This window comes from Prionailurus bengalensis, chromosome B4 (genome assembly GCF_016509475.1).
Source record: "Prionailurus bengalensis isolate Pbe53 chromosome B4, Fcat_Pben_1.1_paternal_pri, whole genome shotgun sequence".
NCBI classification, from domain to species: domain Eukaryota; kingdom Metazoa; phylum Chordata; class Mammalia; order Carnivora; family Felidae; genus Prionailurus; species Prionailurus bengalensis.
This window is the reverse complement of record NC_057358.1, coordinates 91510847-91533444: the sequence shown is the minus strand read 5'-3', so window position 1 is coordinate 91533444 and position 22598 is coordinate 91510847. Positions and strand designations below refer to the sequence as shown.

The 22598-nt window shown below is 40.4% G+C and overlaps 1 protein-coding gene across 9 annotated transcripts in view; it reads left to right on the top strand.

Moving 5' to 3' along the window:
- The window catches only part of GRIP1 (glutamate receptor interacting protein 1), a 687726-nt gene that overhangs the window by 519478 nt on the left and 145650 nt on the right, over positions 1-22598 (top strand). For all 9 annotated transcript variants that reach the window (XM_043562978.1, XM_043562973.1, XM_043562977.1 and 6 more), the window contains 3 exons: positions 10517-10652; positions 13278-13423; positions 21165-21248. In XM_043562978.1, the coding sequence (XP_043418913.1) occupies positions 10517-10652; positions 13278-13423; positions 21165-21248 (366 nt within the window). The remainder of the gene's footprint in view (positions 1-10516; positions 10653-13277; positions 13424-21164; positions 21249-22598) is intronic.

The following is a 22598-nucleotide window of genomic DNA, read 5'->3' as shown; positions in this document are numbered from 1 at the left end:
CGAGTGAATGGAGACAAGACAGAGTCCTAGGGCAAGAGTTTCTAAACTTTCTCTGTTGACAGCCCTTAGTGCCTCGGTAATTTTTTCATAGCAGCTCTACGTGAAATGAAATACCAATAGTTCCAATTATTAGGTAGTGACGTCCAAATGGTATAGTACATGTTGCATCCTAACCACTTAATAGACATTTGAAAAACAATACGTATAAACTGGAAGAACCAGAATACTTAGTAGTGGTATGTGTGTGGTTACTGGGCATCGCATAGCTTCTCAAACTTCCAAATCAAATTAAAGAGTGGCAGCCTCATTTCCTGTTCCACATTGATTTTCACGTGGAACTCCCTTTTTCTAAAACCCAAAACCTAACTTTGGAAAGATAGGACATCAACAAAAGCGATATAATATGAGCCAATGTTGAGCAACACTGCTGGCAGCTGGTACATAGTGTTGTGTCTGAAAGATGTCAAGTATGGCTCTATGCTCCTCAGAAATTGACAATAGTCCATGGTGCTCCTGTGAGTTCACAAGGGAACCTTGAGGCACCTTAGTGCGCAGTTTGGAAACCAGAGCCCTAGAAGATGACAGAGTCATAAAATTGAAAAGAGCGGAGATCCCTGAACCATCACGTGGAGAGGAGCTGACTAAGGATCAGGAACACCCACCTTAGACTGGCGTACGAGTCTCTGTTGTGGTTGAGCAATTACTCATTTTTCACTTTGTTGACACAGCAAAGCCTAACTTAATTAATGTATCACTGAGGTGGCTTCTAGTGGTTCTCCTTGACTCAAATCTAGTGACTTTTTCCCCGGTGCTTCATGCCATCATTTCCAAGTCTACTGCTTCACAGTAAATAACAGGCTTACCTTTCCTAGAACGTAAATCTGAACACTTCCTTTGTTTGTTTCCCAGTCTGTTTTCTACCAATTTTCCTCATGCACCGAACCCTAAATCAGTGTCTCTTAATCTCGAATACATGTTAGAATCACCTGGGAGCTTTAAAAAAAAAATGCCTATGTCCAGTTTCCCACCTGCAAGGATTTGCATCCAATTGAAATGGACCAATTCCTTGAAAAGCACAAATGACCACAACTCATCACAATACGACATAGTTAATTTAAATAGTCCCGTAACTATTAAGGAAATTTAGTTTGTAATTTAAAACGTCCAAAAAGAAAAATGTTCAGATTTAAATGGCTTCCTTGGAAAATTATACCAAATGTTTAAAAAAATAAACATCAATTCCACATAAACTCTTCCATAAAATAGGAAAGAAAGAAATGTATTCCAATTCATGTTATGAAGCTAGCATTATTATCCTGATACCAAAACCAAAGATAGTACAGAAATAAAATTACACACTATATCTCTCATGAATGTAGATGCAAAATAAATCCTTACCAAAATATTAGTAATAGAATCCATCAATACATAAAATGAATTGTATATAATTAGCAAGTGAGATTTATTTCAGGGTTGCAAGATTGGTTTAATATTAGAAAATCAGTGCAATCCAGTGCATTATCACATTAAAGAAGAAAAATCACATGATCAATTAATCAGTGCAAAAAAAATTGACAAAATTCCTACTCATCATGATAAAAACCCTCAGAAAAATAGGAATAGAGGGACACTTCCTCAACTTGACAAAGAGTATCTACGAAAACCCACAGCTAACATAATGCTTAATGATGAAATATTTAATGTCGTTCCCCTAAGATAGGGAAGAAGGAAGGATATCCACTCTCACTACTCCTATTCACCATTGTGCTGAAATTGCTACCTCATGCTTTAGGTAGGAAAGGAAAATAAAAGGTATACAGTTTGAAAACAAATAAAATTGTCCTTTTTTGCAGATGACATGATGGGCTATACATAGAAAACCCTAAGGAATCCACAAAAACAAAAACAAAACAACAACAACAAAAACTCCTTGAACTGTTAAGTGAGTTCAGCAAGACTACAAGATACAAGATAAATATACAAAAATCAATTACATGTTTATTTATTTATTTATTTATTTGAATGTTTATTTATTTTTGAGACAGAGAGAGACAGAGCACGAACGGGGGAGGGTCAGAGAGAGGGAGACACAGAATCTGAAACAGGCTCCAGGCTCCGAGCCATCAGCCCAGAGCCCGACGCGGGGCTTGAACTCCCGGACCGCGAGATCATGACCTGAGCTGAAGTCGGACGCTTAACCGACTGAGCCACCCAGGCGCCCCAAAAATCAATTACATATTTATATACTAGAAATGGACAGATGTACATCAAAATTAATAACAATATCATTTGCAGTTTTCCCCCCAACAAGGAAATAATTAGGTGTAAAACCAACAAAACATGTATAGGACTTGTATGCTGAAAACTACAAAATGCTGATGAATTAAATCAAGGAAGTTCTGCCTAATTGGAGAGACATAACATGCTCATGGATTAGAAGACTCAACATAGTAAAGATGTTTATTCTTTCCAAATTGACATACTGGCTTAAATACAAGTCCTTTCAAAATACCAGGAAAAATTTTGTAGATAAAGATAAGAGTATTCCAAAATTTATATGGAAAGGCAAAGGAACTAGACTAGCTAGAACAATAAAGTAGGAGGAATCAGCCTACCCAATTTCAAGACTTATTATATAGTTACAGTAATAAAGTCTGTGTGGTATCTGTGGAGGAATAAATACATCAGTGGAACAACATAAAGAATCCAGGAATTGACTTATTTTTGGAAAGATGCAAAAGCAATTCAGTGGAGTAAAGATAGCTTGTTCAACAAATGGTTACCGAAGCAATTGGCCATCTATAACCCTTTGCCCTCAAAAAATATATGAATCTTTGACTAAGTCTCACACTTTATGCAAAATTTAATTCAAAATGGCTCAGAGACTTAAATGTAAACCATAATATTATAGAACTTTTAGAAACTGTAGAAGAAGTATAGGAGAAAATGTTCAGGATCTAGGGCTCAGCCAAGAGTTCTTAGACTCACTAACAGCATGACCTGTAAAAGGAAAAATGAGTGATTGGACTTCATCAAAATTAAAAATGTTTGTTCTGCAGAAGACCTTATTAAAAGGATGAAAAGAAAGTCTAAGACTGGGAGAAAATATTTGCAAATCTCATAATCAACAAGGGGTTAGTATCTCGAATATATAAGCAACTCTCAAAACTCAACAGTAAAAAAGTGAACGATCTAATTAGAAAATGGGCAAAAGACATAAAGAGACATTTCACCAAAGCAAATATGCAGATGGAAAATAAGGACACACACACACAAAAATGTTCAACATTTCCCACTAGGGAAAGGACTCAAATTAGGCAAAAATAAAAACCACAATTAGATATTACTGATACACCTATCTGCATAGCTAAAATAAAAAAAACAGTCACAACATCAAGTACTGGACAGGATGTAGAAAAACTGATATTTCATACACTGCTGTCGGAAATATAAAATGGTATGGCTACCTTGGAAAACGACTTAGCCATTTTTTAGAAAATAAATGTACAACTAGCATATGACCCAGCAATTTTACTGGACATTCTCTGGACATTTATTCCAGAGAAATGAATAATTGTGTCCACACAAAAACCTGTGCCTGAATCTTTATAGCAGCTTTATTCACAATAGCCCTACCACACAAAAACCTGTGCCTGAATCTTTATAGCAGCTTTATTCACAATAGCCCTACACTAGCAGCAACCAACACATCTTTCAAGAGTTAAATGGTTAAACAGACTGTGGTATATCTATGCCATGGACTCCTACTTGGCAATAAAAAGGAACCAACTATTGTTACGGTATGGAAAATTATACTGAATGTAGAAAGTCAACCACAAAGTGTTCATACTGTGGAATTAAATTGACTTAGCATTCTTTAAATGACAAAGTTATAAGCATAGAAAATAGGTCAGGGGTTGCCAGGGGTTAAGGAAGGTGTCCAGGGAGGAGAACAGTGGGTATGGCTATACCAGATAATATGAGGGAACTTGTGATACTGTATCTTGACTGCATCAATGTCAATAAACTGCTTGTGATATTGTATTACAGTTTTGCATGATGTTACCACAGGGGAGAACCAGACAAAGGGTCCAAGGGATCTCTCTATAGTATTTCTTAAACCTGCGTGAGAGTCTACGGTTACCTCAAAATTAAAAGTTTAATTTAAAACAGTCCCATCAGGGGGTATTCTGATGATTTGTTCTCGGTTGATCCCAGGCATTGCTATTTGAAAAGCTCCCCAACTGATTCTACCACGCAGCCAGAATTGACAAAGTGCAAATTGAATTGATGGATCTCCTCTCCCCAGAACCCATGTAATCACCTACCATTAACCGTTCCTGTGCCTCTAACACCTTCCCTCCTCCATTCGCTGAACTGAGGCTGTCTTCAGAATGGCTCAGGGATAATTCTTCCAGGGAGCCATTCAGAGCACTACCTGCTCAGCCTGATTAGGGGTCCTCCCAGGTTGCACCTTTATTTACTTTTGTCATAGCCCTTGTCACTCTTTGTTGTCATCATCATTTTTTGTTCCCCCACTTTCAGCAACTGTTGAAATTGTGCACTTTGTGATTCCCTGTTCATTTAGCCCCTAAAATTTAGGGACTTGCCAACAATTAGAGTTGACTCTCTTTTTCTGGTCTAAGCCTATTTTTCTTTTTTTAAACAAGCAATGAAGCAAAAATGTCCAGGCACCAAGAGTTTTACAGAACAAAATAAGATTCTTATGCCATACCTTTATTTCATGCAAACCAGTATTACAAAACTCTAAGACAGTCTAATGATGGGTTCTGAATGCCATGTCTATGCTACTTCTTTTCTTTTTTCTTTGTCTTCCTTTCTCTCTTCCCTTCCGTCCCCTCCCCTCTTCTCTTCTCTTCTCTTCTCTTCTCTTCTCTTCTCTTCTCTTCTCTTCTCTTCTCTTCTCTTCTTCTCTTCTCTTTCCTTTGGTATAGCCAAGCAGATCCAGACTCTGACCAATGCCTGGGAGGCAGAGACGGAGGCTTTGTCAGACTTCGCACTCCAGGCTCATGCTTCTGGGGCATCTGGGGAGATACAATTAGTAATGTAACATCCAGTCACAACTCCATTAACTCATTCAGGTTGGCATCATGGGCGGGCTCTCTATATTCTTTCATAGCAACGTTAAACAGGTCTACTTTGGGACCATAATTGTTCACAGAACCTTTACAAGGATGCATGTTCCATTTTTGCAATAGTATTAAATAGATCTTTTGTCCAAAAAATCTTATTGGCATTTTTATTGATATTGTGAACTTCATAGATTAATTTAGGGAGGATTGACATATTTTTGATGTTAGATTATGCTACCCACTGGAGTATTAGTTCCTAGATGGCAAGGATTTTCTCTGTTTTGTTTGGTTTCCAAACTTTTTTTCAGTTTTGCTCAGTCTCCAAAGCCTAGAACAATCCCTGGCATATAGTAAGCACTCAGTTTTTTATTGAATGAATGAGTGGGATGCTTTTTACGTTTTTTCTGATCCTATGTTCCTCAGAAGTGTTTTTGAAGTTTTCTTCACGTACATCTTGTAGGTTTTTCATTAAATTTTTTTCATGTTTTATTTTTTTGGTTATTGTCAACGAGTTTTTTTTTCCCTCTGTGATAACTTCTAACTGGCTATTTGCTTATACAAAGGATATGGTTTTCGGCATATTAATTTTGTAACCAATTTTCTTATTTGCAAGAACTTCTCAAAATTCTCTTGTTTTCACCAGGCATCATTGTTACTTTTCTTAAAACTTTCTGGAGTTTAGCAATTAAGAGTATTGAATTATAAATCCAAGGAAAAACAGCAAACAACTAAATCCTACACTGGCAGTGTGATTCTCGTTGGTTATGTTGAGTGAGTACTCCTACAGAAGTAAACCTGCAATTTCTTTGCTAAGATCACTAAATCTGGTGATTAAGGAAGATGCCAAGTCCAGAACCGTCTCACTCCTTGCCAGCTGAGCATCATCTATTCCCTGTGCTGCTTACTAACTTGGGGATACTACTGTCTTCGCTACATTCTTCTTAATTCGGGGAGGGATGTTTGCAGTTTAAATCATGAAGAAATTGTCACGATGTATTGACTTGTCCAAGTTCCAGTGTTTCACTGCAGAGTGTTGTTAAGTAATCTTTGATAAATAAGTGAACTCATGCAAATGAATGCATCGTTCATCATTTCTCTTTACTATTACGTCATTATGTAAACATTAAACACCAAAAGATACATAAAATGATTGATTCATCTAATGCAGGGTGCAGGTTAGCAGAAAGTAAATTCCAGAAGCATGTTCCTCCCTCTTCTGACTGCTTCTTTTCTCCTGTTCCCTTCAAAACACCAGTAAAAGATTTCGTCAATCCTTGAGGGTCTAGAGATACCTACTTGGCAGTTAACATTCTTGTGATTCAGCGCATTTTCTTGCAGCAATATTTTGTCTTTACTCCTGAGTTTTGCCTAATTTAGATTCCTCCTTAGTCTGTTCTGCTCAGCTAATCCTGATCGATAAATACAGACAGATTAGACAGGAGACAAAATTGTGAAATAGATGTTGCATTTGGAACACTGAGTCTTCACTCTCTATTGCAGCCAGGACCTTCTCTTCTATGCCCCTCTTAGCCCAAACCACACTCTGGCATGCTGGTCTGTGACTCCTTTGCCTCTGTGACTAGGCTGTAAGCATCTCTAACTTTTCTCGTCTTTTGAGTTTCATCGTCTGGCTCTTCATAGGCACTCAGTAAATACTTGAATCAATGAATGTACAGATTACTCAATTAACTGGTACATCAGTATTTTCTTTCTTTCATGTTATTAAAACTGGCTCTTGGGGAAAGATTTGAAACATTTTAAAATTAAAGGGTAATTGTGGCGCCTGGGTGGCTCAGTTGGTTAAGCGTCTGACTTTGGCTCAGGTCATGATCTCATGGTTCGTGGGTTTGAGCCACATATCAGGCTCTGTGCTGATGGCTCAGAGCCTGGAACCTGCTTCGGATTCTGTGTCTCCCTCTCTCTCTGCCCCTCCCCCAATCGTGCTCTGTCTCTCTCAAAAAATAAATAAACATTAAAAAAAATTGTTTTCATTAGAGGGGAATTGACCAGTTCACAAGGAAACCCAGATAGGTTTATATTTTAACACAGATTAAATTAAAGGAATTAAGCTTTTTCTATGGGCTGCCTGGGTGGCTCTGTTGGTTAAGCGTCAGAGTCTTGGTTTCGGCTCAGGCCGTGATCTCCTGGTTCGTGAGTTCAAGCCCTGCATCGAACCCCACGCTGACAGTGCAGAATTTGCTTGGGATTCTCACTCTCTCCCTCTCACTCTGCCCCTCCCCTGCCCCCCCCCCCAAATAAAGAAATAAACTTAAAAAAAACAAACAAACAGGAGTTAAGGTTTTTCTAGATTTTCAGGATTCAGCCAGAAGTCTGGTAAGGACCTCGGTTCCTTCTGGAGAAAACTACATTGTGCACATCCCATAAAGCTGCACCTGTGCACTGGTAGCCCATTTTATGCAGGAAGCATGTTCTTGAAAACCTGAGTAGAAATGAAAATTTTATTAGTTAAGATTTATTTCTACCTTGCCTGGTATTACTGTTTCATCATTGCTTCTTTGCACATTTCTGATTGACCTTTGAGATTTGACCTTGAGATGGGCCCTTAAAGAACTATGCTTCTAATTCTTCACGTACAGACCTATAACCAAATGCTCAAATGATCAACGTACATATTTAGACAAAACGCGAAGAGTTCTTTTGTTGGGCAGAATCGTTGAGCACATTATGTCTCTGTAATGTGAATGGTCCTCATCTGTTATGTAGTTCTCATTACTTTAATTACTTAACCTGATTTTTAAAATAATTTACACCTACCCTTCTGCCAAGAAGGACTTATAGCAGTTGTTAGGTTGACCTCTTTAAATACCAGTTGGGCCTATGTATGTTTTTATGGGATGTAGAAGGGGTTGTTTTATTCTGTTTTAAAAGGGCACAGGTTAAATGCACCCAACGATGGAATTTTGTTTCAAATGCGTCTGTTAAGTGATGTAAAAGGCCCTGTGCTTTTACGCACATGACAAGAATTTTGATTATTGAATTTCAGTCATTATCTGGTCTCTCATACGAAATGTAATGAATGAAGCTGACAGCATTCACACTCTTCCTTGGCTTTTACTTTAAACAGCAATAACAGCTCATGTATGCAGGGTCATGAGTCTGTCATGAAAAAGGGTGTATTTGCGTGCTGAGGTCACAGGACCTGGGAATCTTGAAAGCCCTGCCTGGAATGGTACTCAGTACATTGCTGAGGAAATCAGTGTCCTGCCCCCCTCGCATTCCTTCCTGGAGTACTCTGTTCTCCGTCCAAGATCCGATGAATGATCATTCCTTTTATTAACGTGATTTGATTTTTTTCATCAGCTAGTGGGATAGTATACCAGCAGCAACAATTTAAGAACTTTTTTTTTTATAAATTTTTTTTTTCAACGTTTATTTATTTTTGGGACAGAGAGAGACAGAGCATGAACGGGGGAGGGGCAGAGAGAGAGGGAAACACAGAATCGGAAACAGGCTCCAGGCTCTGAGCCATCAGCCCAGAGCCCGACGCGGGGCTCGAACTCACGGACCGTGAGATCGTGACCTGGCTGAAGTCGGACGCTTAACCGACTGCGCCACCCAGGCGCCCCAAGAACTTTTATGATAAGCATTGATATAGATTTTTGAAATGATAATTAACTCTGTTATGTGTAATTAAGGAAGGGGAAGAGGTAGGCCGATAACCTTTTTGGTTTCTTAACTTCGAAGAAGAAAGTCCATTCTTGCATTTTTAAAAAAAATTTTTTTAATGTTTTTATTTATTTTTGAGACAGAGAGAGACAGATTATGGACAGGGGAGGGGCGGAGAAAGAGAGGGGGACACAGAATCTGAAGCAGGCTCCAGGCTCTGAGCCATCAGCACAGAGCCCGACGTGGGGCTCGAACTCACGGACTGTGAGATCATGACCTGAGCCGAAGTCGGACGCTTAACCGACTGAGCCACCCAGGCGCCCCCATTCTTGCATTTTAATATGAGACTCTTTGATGTCCTAGAAGTTGAGAACTCCCGAAATTCATAATGTGAGTCGGGAGGAATTAGAAAGCTTGAGTTTCCCGTCCCTACCCAGAAAGTGTGTATGCAGAGGGGGAATAATATAACAGAATTTGAAAACAGTGCTGATCAGAATTGACGTCTGGATAGGTAAATGTTGACTCGACTCATTTTTACTTCTTTTTTTTTTTAATTTTTTTTTCAACGTTTTTATTTATTTTTGGGACAGAGAGAGACAGAGCATGAACGGGGGAGGGGCAGAGAGAGAGGGAGACACAGAATCGGAAACAGGCTCCAGGCTCCGAGCCATCAGCCCAGAGCCCGACGCGGGGCTCGAACTCGCGGACCGCGAGATCGTGACCTGAGCTGAAGTCGGACACTTAACCGACTGCGCCACCCAGGCGCCCCTGACTCATTTTTACTTCTGAAAGAAAGGGTATTCTTAAGGTTTCTCACTTTCTGTTGTGCCTAAAATCAGAAGACTTGGGTTCCCTCTTGGTGTATAGACTTTGTCTGGATAAGATCTGTGAGATGAGGGATTTATGGCAGTTATCTGGAGTTTCTGAGGACCAACACCACCTTACCATATTGTGACACATTTTGGTAAGAAGTGATGTGAGTTGTTACGTGAAGCCATTGTACTTTGTTTTCTGAAAGATAGAAAACAATGGAGTCAGTAATATTTTTTGTTGAATCTGTAGAAAGCTCTCTTCTCTTGTGCCCATTGGCTTATTCAGCTGAAATGTACCAGGAACTTGAGGTCTGCTGCTGCATGATATGTATTACTATTTAAAATTATTTTGGAAGCCCTTGGGGTGGCTCAGTTGATTAAGCGTCCGACTCATGGTTTCAGCTCAGGTCATGGTCTCACGGTTTGTGATATCAAGCCGGGCATCGGGCTCTGTGCTGACGGTGTGGAGCCTGCTTGGGACTGTCTCTCTCCCCCCTCTCTCTGCTCCTACCCCATTCGCATGCTCTCTCTCTCCAAATAAATAAACTTCAACAAATAAATAAGTAGATTATTTTTTGTTGTATTATTATTTGAAATTCTGTTCTGGGCCCTTATGTTACAACTCTCTATTGTTCCCTTTGGAGTTACAAGGAGAGAAACCAGAGAAAGTCCCTTGAGGATGGCAGAAAACAAAGGGCAAATATCATTGTTTGTATCTAACCCATGTCAGACTCTTTGTTGTGAACCTTGAGTGGATTACCCCACTGGTACCCATTTTAATAACCTACAACGGGATATCTGCGTCGACTTCATCTGCACGCACATCTTTACGAGACACGCTGCAAACTGCAAGGGAAAAGAGGCCACAGACCTTTTCTCGTCCAAGAGAAAGTGGAAAGAATTTATGGGAAGGAGTCCCTTCACCATGCGCAACTGCGCCTCGCACTTCTCTCTTTAATAAGGCAAATGCTTTTCTCTTAACAGAGGAATTCAAGGGCTCCACCGTGGTTGAGCTGATGAAGAAGGAAGGCACTACCCTCGGGCTGACGGTATCGGGCGGAATTGACAAGGATGGCAAGCCACGCGTGTCTAACCTGCGGCAAGGGGGAATTGCTGCCAGGTAACTCCCTCTCGGGGAAACGTGGGAAAGGGAACACAGGGTGTGACTAATCCAAAAACCGAAGCTCCATCAGAAACGGTCACTAATAAATAAATGACAGCTGCCATCTGCCGGGCAGAAGCACACCCGGGCGTGTTTGTAGAACCTTTTCTGGCCCGTGCCAAGTCACCGGGGAGCCGCCTGGCCCTCATAAGACTTTAATTTTAAAACGTCTTTGTGGCTCCAGTCCCCAACTATGCCGCTGGACAGCAGACGGGCTGTAGTGGGACTGATGCGCTCCGATCATGTAAATGGAACAGATGGCCCGTATCATGCGTATGCAGGGAGCGCCCGTGCAGGGATGTGGTAAGCCTACAGGAGTAGGGAAACCCAGTTCTGAGTTTCTAAGTGACGATTTTGCTTGTCTCCCATCTTCTCTGCTTTTCTACTTGTGACATTTCCCTTTTCATCAAGACAAAGATGAGGTTTCCAAAAGGATAGGAAGCATAGATGGGGAGGTGTCGTTCTGTCCTCGTGCGATGGGCTGCAGACTGCACTCGCTCTTGCCAAAGGCAGAATGTCCTGCGTGCTGGGTCCAGGCGGGCTTGCCTTATAGACAGATTCAAAATTTACTTCAGATGCAATGGTCAGGTTTCGTTAAAAGTGAGGTTAATGTATCTTAAGTCCCGGACACCAATAGTCTTGTCCACGTAATCGCAAAAATAGTTTGGGCCTTCTTAACCTTACAAAGGATCATCAAAAATAGCGATTACTTTTGGTGATCAACCCATCTGTACAATGTATAAGCTTAAGCCACCTGACTGCTTCATAATCTGAGGTACTGTTTATGAAATAGGCTGATGTCAACACAGGCACCGTCATCTCCTTTTTTCACGAGGGAAGAGATTTCTTTCCACACCGACAGCTTCCTTTATTTTATAACAGTCATGGCCAATCTCCGATGCTAGGGTCTCATATGTCTCCAGAACTTTCTCATAGGTAGGCCCTGTAGCACGGGTAAATAGGGCGAAGATCTTCAGTTGCATTGATGCTATAATTAAAAGTATTGTTGGCATGGTCAACTGTGGAGACTGCCCACATGTCCATCGATGGATGAATGGATAAAGAAGATGTGGTATATATCACAATGCAATGGAGTATTACTCGGCCATCAAAAAGAAGGAAATCTTTCCGATTGCAATGATGTGGATGGAGCAAGAGTGCATTATGCTGAGCAAAATAAGTTAATCAGAGAAAGACAAATACCATATGATTTCATTTATATGTGGACCTTAAGAAAGAAAACAGATGAACATATGGGAAGGGGCGGGGGAGGGGGGGAGAGAAGAGAGAGAAACAAACCACAAGAGACCCTTAATGGTAGAGAACAAACTGAGGGTTGATGGAGGGAGGTGTCTGGGGGATGGGCTAGACGGGGGATGGGCATTAAGGAGGGCGCTTGTGATGAGCACTGGGCGTTGTATGTAAGTGATGAATCACTGAATTCTACTCCTGAAACCAGTGTTGCACTGTCTGCTAACTAACTGGAATTCAAATAAAATTTGGAGAAATAAAAAAAAAAAAAAAAAGTAATGCTGTGCCGGTTATATTATCAATGACCAAATTAGTCATTGTTTAAGGCAATACCATTTTATAAGTAGTAAAAGAAAATAATTAAAGATAATAACTCTGCCCTAAGGGGGCTGATAATTTACTAGAGAAGATGGGTATGAACAACATGAAAAGTTTGGGAACAATAACAGCATTGCCACAATGTGAGCATCATCACAGAGCGTTGGGTGGTTACGTTGCCCAGTGAGTTAGTGAACCCGAGGGAGGAAGGACAGCATGGACCGCAGGCTGGCACAGATGAGGAAAGCTTGCGAAAGAGGAATGATTCAGGCCGGACTTAGGTAAAATAAATGCACACGTGTTTCTGTTTGGGGAGAAGGTATTATTGAAGGTCCTTATCCGTGACGCGAACTTTAAGTACTGTCTTTGGTCTCATTGCTTGCTCTTGCCTTAGAAGTAAAGTCTGCCTAAACCCCCAAAGTAGCCATGGTTCTTCTATGGTGTTGAAGAGAGGCGAGAATGGTACTGAAACCCAATGCTTTCATTGTAATTTGTTCTTTTTTTTATCAGCCCTGCTGTAAGCATTCAATAGCAGAACAAGTGGGCCCTCTCCTTAGCCCTCAACAAACTCCCAGTGCAGATACTGAGAGCTAGGAAATGTCCAGGAGGCAGGCAGCAAAAATGAGAGAGAATGAAAGGAAAGAAAAAGTCTGGGCATGCCAAGATCTGGACCATCTGTTTCTAGAGAACCAAACTCTTTATGGGCAGAGCAACCAAAAAAAAAAAAAAAAAAAAAAACCACAACAACAACAAAACAAAAAACCCAAAACCTCTTTATTTTATTTCATGTGCTCTTTAAAAACAAAAGAGGGAAAGGGTTAGGGAAAAAAATGAGAGACCGTAGCAGATCCAATAGAGGGATATTTCAAAGTATCCCTCCGTATCCTAGGAGGCAGGGGCTCCTGCCAGGCAGGCCTCCCGGGCTTACGTGCATTTGCAGGAAGGGAAAGTGGAAAACGGGGGCAGGCCTGGGGAGAGGACGGGTCCACTGAAGCCACCTTGCCTATTTTGCAGAAGCGATCAGCTGGATGTGGGTGACTACATCAAAGCAGTGAATGGGATCAACCTGGCCAAGTTCCGCCATGATGAGATCATCAGCTTGCTGAAGAACGTTGGGGAAAGAGTGGTTCTTGAAGTCGAGTATGAGCTGCCGCCAGTCTGTAAGTAATCACAGTTCAGGGGCGGGACAGCTACGCCACCCCTCTGCCTAAAACAATTCGTTCTCCATGTTTTCCCTTTTGGCATCGTTGTCTCATTACAGGAGTGATAGAACACCGTTTCTGGATATTTAGAAATTATTTAAATTGATACACCTATAGCCCACTCCGGAAGAATCAAAAAGAGCTCAGAGAACAATAAAATTATACAGGACTCGTGTTCCATTAAGGTCACCTGTGTATATCACCATTTGTAAGGTCTGCACATTAAGTTCGATCCAAGCTCTGCACAGAGGGACTAGGGTTGGGAAAAGCATGTGTAATGTGTTCTGTGTTGATTCTTGTATAGTTATGTTAATTTCTGAAGCATGAAAATTGATTCAAAGCACATTCTTACCAAGTAAAAATAATAGTAATGTAACAAGAGTAGCCAACACATTTCCAGAGCTTACTAAATGTCCGGCTTTATAAGGAACTTGACCTGCACGGATACGCTTCATTCTCACCATAAGGAGTGTCAGCCTAGCAGAGCTGGACTTGGATGTCAAATAGCCAGGTTCAGATCCCAGCTTCACCTTTCGCTGCGTGCCCTTGAGGAAGTTGCTCAAGCTTTCTGTGTCTCAGTTTCCACATCTGGGAAATGGGCGTAATGTTAGTTCCTGCTCATATAGCTGTTGTGAGGATTAAATGAGTTAGTATTTGTTGGGCAGTTAGAACAGTAGCTGGCACAATAAAAATTTTTGATAAATAATGTATACATTAGCACTGTAAGAGAGGCATTATTATCATTAAATTTCTCATTTACAGAGGCTTGAGTGAAGTATCTTTCCCAAATAAATAGGCAGCAGAATCAGTATGTGAAGCCAGGCTCCCTGACTCCAAAGTCCATATGCTTATTCGTTGTGACATATACTTATGCTGTGTGTTACTGCGGGCCTGCATTTAAGCCATGCTCTGCTAACACCACGTCTTCTATTATTAAGCTGTCAACGTAGATGCCAGCCTGACAAAGCCCTTTGCTTTTCTATGCCAGTGAGAACTCAGGCTGAATATTAATCATTGATAATAACTCATTTGTTCAGCAATGACTTATTGAGCATTTGTTACATTGCGGCCGCCGCGTTGTATACTGGTGGAGTTTACATTTAGACAAGGGAAGACGGATAACAAAACAAGACCCCAGTAGATAAGTAAACTGGACAGCATGAATGCTAGGGGTCATCAATGCTAGGAGAAAAAAGAAAGAGCCAGGAGAGGGATTGGGAAGGTGGGGAGAGGTGTGGGATTGCAGTTTGAAATCGGGTGGCTCGGAAAAGCCTCACTGAGGCTGTGTCGGTGACTTGAAGGCAGTGAGAAAGTTGGTCGTGTGGATTTCTGGGGAAAGAGAACTGCAGAGAGAACAGCCAGTGCTAAGATCAAAGGCAGGAATACACTGGGGTTGTTGGAGAGACGGACGTTAAGAAGGGTAATTTGGCAGGAGCAGAGTGAGCGTGAAGAGAAGTAGAAGAGGAGGTCAAAAATGTAAAGGATGAGGTATATTTGGAGGCCATTGGAAGGACCTTAAGTTTGGCTCTGGGTGATAGAGGATGGCATTGTATGAGTTGGGGCAGGAGGCACAGGGTCTAATTCCTGTTTTCAAAGGCTCCCTCAGGCTGTTGTGTTGAGAACAGACTGCAGTGGCTAGGGTGGAAGCTGGGAGACCAGCTGGGGGGCTGTTGTCGTGATCCCGGTGAGAGACGGTGGTGAGGATGGCAAAAAGCAGTTACCTTCTTGATCTATTTTGAGGATAGAGCCATCAGGACCTCCTGACAGATCGGATGTGGGTTGTACAGAAATAGAGGAGTCAAAGACCCCCTGAGATTTTGGGCCTGAGCAACCGGACGGGCAGGGTTGCCATTCATGGGGTTGGGCAAGAATGTGGGCAGGGCTGATTTGCGAGGGGGCCATCAGAAGACGTTCATTGTTTGAAATGCTACAGTGGACGTGTCTCTTTGATGTGCAGAGAAGAAATGTCAAGAAAAGCACTAGAGATGGGGTTAGGAGTTTGGGAGAAAGATCTGGGCTGGAAATGTACATTTAGAGTAATGGGAATATAGAGGGTGTTTGAAGCTTTGGGACCAAACGTGAGCACTCAGGGAGTGAGTGTATATGACCAGTCGTGAGTTCTTATTCTGAACATAAACTCCAACACCAAAAGTATAATGGTGTTTTTATAACAAAATCAATTGAGGTCTGTGTTCAAAAACCTCCCTGTAACATTTTTCATTTTCAGCAAGAGTAGACAGTAAAATCGAGCGCTGAGAGCTTGGACTGTGTCACTAGTTAAATATCAGTTTCTCCCCCTGTCCAGCTATGTGACCTTGGGCATGTTATTTAAGTTCTCTGAGTCTTAGGTTTCTCATCTGCAAAATGGCTATAATAGATGTAGAATTTTTGTCAGAATTCAAGGCTATAATCATGTGAAATATTTGGATCATCGTCATGTACTCAGTAAGACATAGTGCCTGTTAGTCATTATTACATTATTATTATTCCACTGAAAGTACTGTGTTTTCTTTTACTTTAAAGGAGTCCGTTTGTTTTGAAATCACTATCTCAAAGCATCGCCAAGGAGTTAAGAGAATCCAGATATCTAGACCTAATGCTCTTGGATTAACCATTTTGATTCCACTGGGGAAATAAATATCAACCAAACACACCCTCTTTCTAAAACAAACTCTTAGTACAGCTTTCCAGGGGTAAGACCAGTAGTGGATATTTGCCAAATTATGTGTGAACTACAGCGAGGAGTTTGAGAAGCTTTGAAGGAGGTTATGCAGATCCAGTAAGAAGAGGAACATTTTGGGCAGAGGGGAGAGCAAGGAAGGAGGAACTTAGCCCACTGCACAGGTTTGAACCACAAACGGACTCTTGTTGTTGAGGCACAAAGGGAAAGAGAGGACCTGGAGGGAGATAAGGCCAGTGAGGTGGACAGGAACAAAATGAAGGAAGCCCCACTGGTGGAGCCTGGATAAATCAGGTGGGCAGCAAGAAGCCTTTAAAGGCTTTTAAAGCCAACGAACATCAACAGATTTGAGTTTTTAGAGTTCTCATTTTAGGAAGCCAAATGGAGAATAGATAAGAGGCTATCAGCCTGAAGGCTGTTACAGTTTTCCAAAAGAGAGGTGACATCCTGAACAAATATAGCATCAGTAAGGTTAAAGAGTAGAGTGGATATCAGACATATACAGGAGTTAAAACCTATCATGACTTGGTGATTATACCACCTTTTCCTTCCTCGTGCATTAAAGCTGATGAGGAAGAGGAAAAATACTTTTTAAAACAAAAGTGTGAATTCGATGGTAGAAATCAGATAGAAGAGATCTATTCTCCAAGGATTGTCTCTGTCTCTATTATGTTTGGGTAAATTAATAAGATCTTTGAGTTCAGGGAGGTTGAAGGGATTAATAAACATCCCCTTCACTGAGCTCAGACTGCTAGAGCTGGACCAAGCCGCTGCAGTGAGGCCCTAGGGAGAGAGCAGATTGCTGAAAAGTAAGCTGCCCAAGGCCAAGGCCGAGACAGGTAACTCTCAAGAATCACATCATTTGAGGCTCAGCCACCCCCAGAGTCCAGAAAGAAGCGGAGGAAGGATATTTGTTGCATGTCTGTGTGTATGTGATCTGATAGAGAAGGAATGGAATTCTGACCTTGCTCAAACCACTTACCTTTTGTAAGACTCAGATTCTTTATGAAAATGGAGTGGTTGATCTACATGAGCTCTAAGGTTCTTTTTGACTTTAGAATTACATTGTAGTTTTGAGACTGTATTTAGAGAGAATATTTCCAAACTGTATCATAGATATTTATGTATTAAAAGTTGGTCTATGGGGGGTGCGCCTGGGTAGCTCAGTCGGTTGAGTGTCCGACTTCAGCTCAGGTCCCAATCTCGCGGTCCGTGAGTTCGAGCCCCGCATCAGGCTCTGGGCTGATGGCTCAGAGCCTGGAGCCCTGCTTCCGATTCTGTGTCTCCCTCTCTCTCTCTGCCCCTCCCCCGTTCATGCTCTGTCTCTCTCTGTCTCAAAAATAAATAAATGTTAAAAAAAAAGTTAAAAAAAAAAAAAAGTTGGTCTATGGGTACCTGGGTGGCTCAGTTAGTTGAGTGTCCAGCTCTTGGTTTTGGCTCAGGTCATGATCCCGAGGTCATGGGATCGAGCCCCATGTCAAGCTCTGCACTGAGCGTGGAGTCTGCTGGGGATTCTCTCTCTCTGTCTCTCTCCCCTGCGTGCTCTCTCTCTCTAAAATTAAAACTTAAAAGTTGGTCTAGAGCAATGCCTTCATGTTTTGTGGTGACATAATCCCTAAAGAATTTTGAAACCATAATCCTCATTTATTTTTTTAGTAAGCCACCTAACATTCTTTATTATAAGCTTAAATCATTGGAAAGGATATAATTTCTGGCATGCTGTTCATTTTATATACCTTTAAGTGAAGTTTCCATTCAGACCTTAGAGCTACGTATTTGCCTCATTTATTTTATGGAAAATGTCTGCTACAGAATCTGATTGGCAAAGGCAATCCTCACTGTTAAACCGTCGGCTAAATCAGATTAGCTTTCTATCCGACGGAGTTCTTTAATTCAAAAAGATGTGTTAAAGTGTGTCCCTGTGATTGCCTCTTACTTCTCAATTCCAATTCTAAGAGAGATAGACAGGTGACAGATGATGATGATGATGATGATGATGATGATGATGGCGATGGGGGGCGGGGGGAGCAGTCTCAGGTCTCCTCCACGTGGTTCCTTCTGGGATTCAGTCTGAAGGAGCAGAAACCACCCAGAGAAAGCTCTTCCTGTGGCCATAGCAGAGGAAAAGCAGGATAGTCCCAACTACCTGAGCACAGTTCCAACCAAGTGCTTATTACATCTCTTAACATCCCATTGGCCAAAGCGAGTCACATGGGGAAGCCCGACATATTGAGGAGGGAAAGTATACAACCCTTATCATGCTATTGAGGTAGGAGTTGAGGAGTCAGGGAAATAGTGTATCATGTAGAAAAATCTAATCTGCCATAGCAAAATAATATGGATAGCAGTACATGCATATTCACATATAGAAACAAGGGACAGCAGCACCACTAAAATACTGAGAAGTATTTTTGCTTTGCAATATTCATTTCAACTTAACCCTTCTGTGTACTGCATTTGATTCTCTGGGGAAGCTCCTTATGTGGATCCATTATGTCCACATACACAAATGTGAAGTAATGAATAAAATGCACATGGCAATAGCAGGGGTCCTGCTATTGCATATGAAAACCCAGTCACCAAGATCCAGTCATGCAAATGAAAATTATGAAGACCAAATCTATTTCATTAAGTATCAAAATGTAGTTAACATTCACATTTATTTTTGTGAAGGATAAACAGCAAGAGTATGGATAATCCAAAGCTGTAGATAATCCTGAAAGTCTTTATATTGACTCTAGATTGGAATGTAGGAGTTTGTGGTCCACAAGATTGAGCTCAAGCAAATTCAAACTACGGTGAACTATGGTGCCTTTTTTAAAAAAATTTTTTGAGGTTTATTTTGATTGAGAGAGAGAGAGAGAGAGAGAGAGGGCAGAAGAGGGGCACAGAGAGAGGGAGACGAGAATCCCAAGCAGTCATCACGCTGTCGGCACAGGGCCCGATGTAGGGCTCAGATTCACCAACAGTAAGATCCATGACCTGAGCTGAAGTCGGACGCTTCACCGACTGAGCCACCAAACTACAGTGCCTTTCATTCCCGGAACAGACACCCGGCCAACAAGGACAGGTGGCCCCGAATTAGAATTTGGTTGTATAGAATTTAAAGCTGATTTAATGTTTAAATGAAATAGTATTTGTAAACCACTTTGCAGATTTCCTGGCACACAGTGGACGCTCATTAATTCTTTCTCCCTGTATCTTTTCCTTTCCTTTCTATTTGTTTCATTAGAACAAAAAGATCGTGTTCTCAACCAATTACCTCAAGTGGCTTGTTTGTCATGAAAATAAGAAAACGTTTGATTTGAACTCAGTTTCTTTCATTTAATTAAAACTGTACCTCAACACTTTCAGCTATTTGTGTACCGTTCCTAGCTGATTAAAATGAACTGAAATTCCCTTGCTAGCAAGAATATGACATTTAATTAAATCAGCAGTATACCAAAACATTTGTTCAGCTGTAGGGTTATGTTGTTTTTCAGCAGATCCAAGTTCGTGACGTACTTTATATCCCAGCCAGATGTGCGCAGTTTTGTGAATTTATCTGTGTGCTTTTCATAATCATGTCTATTCCTTTGAGGATTCAGAATTTCTGATAATTAAAAATAATTGTAATCAATGCTAAATTAAAATTACTTCCTATTTCTGTAAATGGCAAGAAATGTTCTTTTAATAGATGCAATTAAATTCTATCTTTAGAATCTATACCTATATTCCATCATATATTTCTTATTGATAAATGTTTCATGCAATAAAGTTTTCAAAATCTAATCGCAATGTTAAAAATATGCCATTGATAAGGACCGCAGCATTAAGTAATTAGATATCATTGTACAAATTCACTTAAGGATCTAAGACCATCAGATTCTATACTTGCAAATTCTTTTCTCTCTCTGAATAAAAGCATCCCTGTATCCATAATGATGAAATATTAATTTGTGGAAATTTGGTGGTTGTTGTTGTTTTTTAATTCAGCAATAGTGTACTATCTAAGCAGAATTACCCACCACTTTCCTGGAAACAGTCTCACAGAAGAGTTTAGTTACTATACCTTCATACAACCTACACCCCATATTACACACGTATACTGTATGTGATATTAATTAGAGATATCAACTTGGCCATGCAGTTTTATTTTGTGAAGTGAGAGCAGTAAGCAGGAAACATAACATAAGCATGATAGTATCAAATGAAATCAAGTAAATATTTTATTAGACAGCAGTAACATTTTGAATGTACAGAAATATTTTTGCCCTCCAGGTTTGATTTGGGTTGCTGACATCTTTGTTAGTTGCTATGCATCGTGTCAGAAAACCTGTCTTCATCGCCTAATCTATTAGTGGTAATTTGAGAGTAATACTTTTTCTTCCTGCATTTCCTCCAAAAATAAATGTAAATACATTAATTATTTCAAGGTTTACAAAAATCATATTGCTTTTGCATTTCCAAAGGGAAAATAATTCTATTGATTACATGAAGAGTATCTCTCCTGGTATATAGAGTTTTAACGATGTGAATATTACACTCTAGCTAGAAGCTGGCTACATAAGAAGAAAGGAAGTGTCTATGATTTTGATTCCACTCGGGTCTAAGCCTAAGTCCCTAATGCAGACAACTATTTTATGGTATTTTTATGTATTTTTTTAACATTTTCTTTGAAAAGAAGTTATCGCCCTTGTATTTTTCATAACAAGAATTATTTGCAAGGGGGATCTGTAGTGTTTTATGCCACATCAAAAAAAACTGGAGGGGTGTCTGGGTGGCTCAGTCGGTTAAGCGTCCGACTTCGGGTCAGGTCACGATCTCGCGGTCCGTGAGTTCGAGCCCCGCATCAGGCTCTGGGCTGATGGCTCAGAGCCTGGAACCTGCTTCCGATTCTGTGTCTCCCTCTCTCTCTGCCCACCCCCCCCCCCCGTTCATGCTCTGTCTCTCTCTGTCCCAAAAATAAATAAACTTTAAAAAAAAACTGGAAATGTTGTTATGATTTAATATATTTCTCTCTCTCTTTCCTGCAATCAGCTGTTCAAGGATCGAGTGTTATTTTCCGAACGGTGGAGGTCACATTACATAAAGAAGGCAATACCTTTGGTTTTGTAATCCGAGGTAGGTGATGGCTAGAAAACATGAATCATCAGATATTCTTAGAGAATTTGTCAATGAAATATTGGGAGTGAACTAGAAAGTCATCCTGAAAACAACAGCAACAACAGATGTTCCCAATGCGTAAAGTCCCCTTATAATATTTGCACCCATTCTTTTAAAAAATAAAGCAATGAGTAGAAATCAAAGTGGAATCCAAATGACTTAGATCTGCTTTTAGTCCATACAGAGTAAAAAGTCACTGTTTGTAAACCTTGCCAATTCATCATCCTGCTGATTTGCCACTTTTCTACATGTCTTTTGCTTTCCCTTTATACTTTTCTGTATCTCTGAGTCAAAAATGTTGATGAATATGGCTTGGTTTGACTTAATACACTAGGATTAAACAACTTTGCTTAAATTATTTTCTCCTGAAATACATTTTGTTATTGTAGCTTTCTAAAAATGGATTGAAGATAATCTGATCCCTTGGGAACCTATGTGCATCAGCTTAACTTATTTTATTATGGGATGACATTAATAATAAAGATTTCAGGTGACTCCAACTTGGCTATAAAACCATGAATTCTGAGCTGTAATTCTGACTTTTAATATTTTATTTTTCTTATTAGCAGTTTCACCCCTCAAAGACTATACATAAACAACTCATAATTCTGCATATGACAATAAAGTTCAATAGGGAACTATGTATGCATCAGAAATGTTTTTAACATTTCACATTTCGTGATGTTTTTTGCTTTTACCTATTATATTCTATACTTCACCAGGGTCTAAAATTTATCCAAATTATTAAAACATTAATTAAAATTAACTAAGCATCTTGGGGCGCCTAGGTGGCTTAGTCGGTTAAGTGTCCAACTTCAGCTCAGGTCATGATCTTGTGGTTCATGAGTTCGAGCCCTGCATTGGACTCTGTGCTGATAGCCCAGAGCCTGGAGCCTGCCTTGGATTCTATGTCTCCCTCTCTGCCCTCCCCAGCTCGTGCTCTGTCTCTCTCTCTCTCTCTCTCTCTCTCTCTCAAAAATAAACATTAAAAAAATTTTTTAATTAACTAAGCACCTTAATAAATGCACATGCATCAAGGAATAAAAGAAATACATTCATTTATACAGATTTGTCTTAAGTGACTAAGCTTTAGATTCCATTCTGTACCAATCATTTAGCAAATCAATCAGTCAGGTATTTATTAAGGACAGGTCAACATGTCAGCATAGGGCCAAGTATTAAGAGAGTCATAGGACAGGACCCCTATCTGCAGGGAATTATAGTCCAGTGAATTTAAGACAAAGTGCCTGAGTGAGCAGTAGAGAAAACGGAAAACGAGGAATTCACTGAGTGGTTTAGACCAGCAAT